This window comes from Halyomorpha halys, unplaced genomic scaffold (assembly GCF_000696795.3).
Source record: "Halyomorpha halys isolate HHAL.00 unplaced genomic scaffold, Hhal_1.1 Scaffold604.1, whole genome shotgun sequence".
In the NCBI taxonomy this organism is placed as follows: Eukaryota; Metazoa; Arthropoda; class Insecta; order Hemiptera; family Pentatomidae; genus Halyomorpha; species Halyomorpha halys.
The window spans coordinates 414,922-420,578 of record NW_027105224.1 but is presented as its reverse complement, the minus strand read 5'-3'; the positions used below and the strand labels follow the sequence as shown (position 1 = coordinate 420,578).

The 5,657-nt window shown below is 30.1% G+C and overlaps 1 protein-coding gene across 1 annotated transcript in view; it reads right to left on the bottom strand.

Moving 5' to 3' along the window:
* The window catches only part of LOC106684704 (FAS-associated factor 1), a 43,953-nt gene extending 42,547 nt beyond the window's left edge, over positions 1–1,406 (bottom strand). Inside the window, exon 1 of the mRNA XM_024359816.2 lies at positions 999–1,406. Coding sequence (XP_024215584.2) covers positions 999–1,040 — 42 coding nt within the window. The 5' untranslated portion in view covers positions 1,041–1,406. The remainder of the gene's footprint in view (positions 1–998) is intronic.
* Positions 1,407–5,657: the final 4,251 nt, after the last annotated feature.

The window sequence follows — 5,657 nt, the reverse complement described above, 5'->3', positions numbered from 1 at the left end:
ATGTTAAGTCTCGACACTCTTTATTATATCATCAACATTCCAACATTTCGGCCATCCTCAAGGACAATCCTAAATATAAATTTAGATAACATAAATTTGCTAACATAAACATGATAACATAAACATTTTGCAGACTACTCTGCCTAGGTCATTAATAACAAGTCAAATCACCGTATTTTGTCACAATTTCATAAATTGTGAAAACTTTTTATTTCAGATTACTTAACACTACGCAACTATTTTTGAAAAAAAAAATAGATAGTGTTCAGTAATCTAAAATTAAAAGTTTTAAAAATTAATGAAATTGACAAAATAGGGTGATTTGACTTGTTATTGATGATCTGGACAGAATAGCCTGCAAAACTTTTTAAATAATTGGATGAGGTGTAAATTTATATTTAAGATTGAGGATGGCCGAAACATTGGACTGTTCATGATATAATAAAGGATGATGAGATTTAACGTGGAAACCAACTAATTTATTCAAACAATAAAAAAAAATATATTAAAGATATTATTTATAAAACGCTCACAGTATGAATGAAGATTATCTAAGTAGAAATATAAGCCATAAACATTGAAATATAAGTCAAAAAATTTTCTTTTTTATAAGAGGGTCTCAAAAATTATTTCATGTCATGTAACTACAAGATAGGAAACCAATGCATGATCCACTATTATTAATTGAATTTAACTATAATCTTATAAAAAAAAAATAGTAAACTCATACACAAACTAATATCTATATAAATAAGGATATCATACTCCAACATTCTAAATAAATATTGAATAAACAAATCAAATTATTTGAAACATACAATAATTTTTTATTGTAGTTCTTTTTTTATTAAGTAAAATTATTATTACTATCTCGATTTTGAATTCTGTTCCACTACATAAAACTAAGTTAAACTGAAAGCATTAAGTAATTTAAGAAACATTACTCTGAAGTATTTATGATCATTTAAATATATTAGAGGTTACAGATGAAAACATACCTCAAAGTTTGCTAAAATCTCTTCTCTGTTGTTTCCAGACATTTTAAAGCCAAGTTTGATTAATGAAACTATAAATCTTTGGGGTAAATACCTAATCGGAACCTAAAGTCAACAATGGCTACCAGAGTTTTCTCAGAATCGTCAGGGATGACTCAGAATCATGGTCACGCCTAACCAGTTCTGACAACTGCTCCTCTCAAAAACGATAATAAGTTGAGGTATTTGTATTCCTTAATTTAAATTATGAAGTTTTTTTTTTTAAATATAAATATTACACTCTCATTAAATATGATATCTAAAAAATAAGATGAGCATATTTAAGGTAATCATATTTAATTAGTAAACTTGAGAATGTTAAATTACAATAATGAGATAAGAATATCAAATAGAGCTTTCTGTGAATATGGAGGGTGGGAGGTTGAAGAACATCCCCAGTCTTCTTTTTCAAATCTTTGGTCAGACTAAAATCATTAATGATGTATCTTATTTTTAACAATAAATCTTACAGGCTAACTATCATTTATTTCATTTGAAGTTTGTTTTAAAACTCTTTCTAATTATAAAAACAAAAATTAAAGAAATTTGAAACTACAAGTTTTAATATATATCCATACCCCATACTTTGGTTTATAACATTAAGTTTACATGTAAATGCTTTCAAAAAGTATATGTATGTATAATCCTAGCAATTACAGGATACATTATGAATAAATCAAATTGATCTTGGAAAGATGTTCTACCCACATTAATATAGAATGAATAGTATTAATAGATTAGTTCTGGACCTTTAATATTTTGTACTAATTTTTAACAGATTATAACCTGTGTTTCAGCAACACTATCAACTAATATTTACTTTAGTTGAAAACATAACATTAAATCAAATAAATAATTAGTCCCAAGGCTTCAATAAGAATTTAATGTTTTGGTGGACAAAATAGACTTTTAAAATGATTAATCATTCATTTTAACTATCTACTTCCCAGGTTGTTAATGGGATATTTCTAATAGCACGGACACAGAGTAAATGTTCCATAAAACTATGTAGATTGTATGTGTATAATAATTAGACAAGGTGTTTAAGTATCCATAATGAACTCTCTTGTTTAACTAAAATATATGCTACACATTGTACTTTGGGGGTTGTTAATTGTTAACCAAATTGCTTTCATATAGAAATGATTGTAGAAACAATAAACATTGTGGATCAGTTAAAAATGAGTTCCAAGGGAAGTGCTGGATCATCAATCTGAGACTACAACGGAACATTCAAATATTACAATAAAACAAAAAAAAAAAATCAACGCCCTGCAACGTGGGGCGAAACGTTGGCTCATTAAAATAGTATATTTCTACTATTTGAGTTTTTCTTGACCGCACCCGGACCATATTCCTTTCATCATTACAATAAAACATTTGTTCTTTACCACAAGACTACTTGACAATAGGAAGAACACTTGCTTAGGACTGATTTGGCTCTTTAGAACAGGTTAGTAAACTAATCCAAACTCTCTTTCATTTTTAATTTACTTTTAACTTATAACTGAACCTGATAAATACCATAAAATCTATATATTCTTACATTACAGCTATAAAAATTTAACTATGTTTAAGAAACACACAAAATTGTTCTGGGATCCCTATCAAAACCTTAACCGGAGCTTTGGGTTGCCCGAGGACTCCCAACAATCAAAGAGACCAAGAAATTAAATCAGATATAAGGAATTTATGTTATATTCTTTATGATAATTTTTATAGCCACTTTGTCCCCAAAAAATACAATATTCCGTATAAATGATTATATAATTTCAATAAGGGTATGTATCTGGTGTTAGAGAGCATTATAGACTGAGTTATATGTATTTGTTTTCTGATTAGCTATAAATATGCTTTTAATATTAATTTGATATAGTTTTATATTAGAAAGTGTGGTTCTAAAAGTTTTTCCTTAATCTGTTTGTATAATATATGAATATGTACATATCAATATTGACTGACTAGATTAGTTTTATTCTGGGCAATCTTCTAGGTAAGTACACTCTTTTCACTTTATTTATTAGTAAAATTCTTGGCATTTTATAGATGAATATTTTTAATATACAATGTTTTCCTTTAATGCTGATCGTTATTGGTAATTTGTAGTTTAGAATATAGTTGGGTTTCTTTCAGAACTTTTATGATTTTATCTATGGAATCTCTAGCCTTTTAGAGCCAATTCTCAATATTGAATGATCCTCAAGTATTATATATATATATATATTTTTTTTTTTTGGTAGGCTCAACAGACCTTGGGCTGCCCAAACCAGTCTTTTTCATGCTGGCCTGTCTTCAGCAACTGCTTTCCAGTTTACTTCATGTAGCCCTTTCACATCTTTGTCAATTCTGTCTGGTTTTTGGCCTCCCATGTGGTCTCTTGCTAATTATACTGGCAATCATTGTGTAGAAGCATCCTGATGGCTTTCTTTGAGCCACATGTCCCATCCATCTTAGCTTCCTTACCTGCATATCGTGAGATATTGACTAACCAGCCTCTGCAAGCAGTCCTCCAGCTCTACAATAGAACTGACTTTATCATGGCATTGTACATCCTTAGCTTCAGATTTTTTTGGATTTCAGTATTCTTGACCGGGAGAAAACTCTTTTTAAGCTTGAATTATATATATACAGAATAACTAAGTTTGTTGTAACATGATAGTCTATATTTGACTCTATCAACAGGCAGTGTTTGTTTTTAAACTTCATAATATAGGCATAAGAAAAATACTTTGTTTTACAAATGCCAGCAAGACAAAATATATGAGATTCTTAAGAAGTGAAAAAAAAACCTTTAAATTGCAGCATTTGGTCAGGCATTCAACAAGGTGGGAAATTTCAAATATCTAGGTTCAGTTACATTGAAAAATAACATCAAAGATAACATAAAAGCAAGGTTAGGAGTTGGCAGTAGGTGCTTACATGCACTCTGTAAGGTACTATGTTTTTGAAATCTATCCCTCAAAGCCAAGTTCATAATAACCTGAAGGCCTGTAGTAACATATGCCAGGGAAACGTGGGTCCTGACCCAAGAAAAGAAAAAGGATATTAAGGAATGGGAAAGGAAGGTCCTCCAAATGATTTAATGACCAAAATGAGAATCTAGACCATGGGTGGTCAACTTTTCAGTATATAAAATCTACTTTTTATATTAAAAGTGTGTTGTGATTGAATTGTTATCATTGGCGTAGTCTAAGGAGTGTGAAATGCATACTATGTTTATACACCGTGTTTCAGCATAAGTTGCATTCTAGTGAGATATGGGTGGATAAGTAAAATATGTTTAAAACTATTTTGCATTTTTTAAATCACTTATTAAGTTTTCAAAACATAGGCTTATAAAGAAAGTAAATTTATTACAAAGAAGCTCCCGTATGACACTACCAAATATTCAAGCTAACTGAATGTTCTTCGATGAGTCGAGTCGTAATTGTCGCATTACGTCCAGTGTCAAGTGTAACACATAAGTCAAATTATATTGTGCTGGGTGGGTGGAAATCATAGTGTCAGGCTGTCAAAATTCTAGAAATTTATGACCTTTGCAAATTCCCACCATGCATTAAACTATTGCTAGAAATTTTTGTCTTCTACAAGTCCAGGGTACATGGAATTCCACCCCAAACATTGTTAGCAACTGGCCGCCCCTGATCTAGAAAATGGTGATCCAGATAAAACCAGGAGTAATGGAGGTATATGGTCTACACGATATTGCAGTTTTTATCAAGATGACAAGAATCTGATGGCTTGGCTAGGTCAAGTGGAAAGGATGTCAGAGGATTGCCTAATAAGAAGGCTGCTGGTATCATTTTCTGGAAGGAAGAGAAGCTTAGGGAGTACCACGTCTGAGGCGCCTAGATGACGTGGAGGCAGACCCGTGCTGGTGGGGGGTGAGGAGATTAGAAGATATGGGGCCGACAGGAACAGGGATAATATACTTATGATAGCATTAATTCTGGTAAAACTGCAAGATAATAAATAGTTTCAATAGTTATTGTCCATTGTATATTACGTCTATATCATTTTAGTTCATTACCACCAATTATTGTTTCTAAAAATTTAGACAAATTTTAACTCCAGTAACTAGGTACCCAGGTTTCTGAAAATATAATGGAATGTTAATCCACTCCTCCCAAAAGGCCTCCATTGTTGTCTCTGAATAAATTAAGTAAATATATTTTAATGAATTTGTTAAGTATTGTAAGACCAAGATTTTTCATATACTTTGTTATACAGCTCGACTAAAAATTAATATCATGAGTATTTCAGTTAATGATATATTAAACTCCTTAAATGTTTTCAATAACAAAAAAAATAAATAAATAAAATCAGAGAATTATAAAAAGTTTAGTTATACTAAAAATATTAAATAAAATATGTAGAAAAATGCAATTAAAAGAGATGGTCACAAAATAGAAAAAAATAAAACCACTAAAAAAAAAAAAAAAAAAAAAAAGAACAGATGGTCTTTGATCATCAAGTAGATATAAATATAAAGGATGATAATACTCATAAACTTATTCATTTGGTTAAGTGAGATAAGGCTCATTAAATCAGAACAAAATTATAGAAACTAAACAATGTTTAATTCCCAATGAGATCAAATCCTGGCCCAGCAATGTGTTCCAA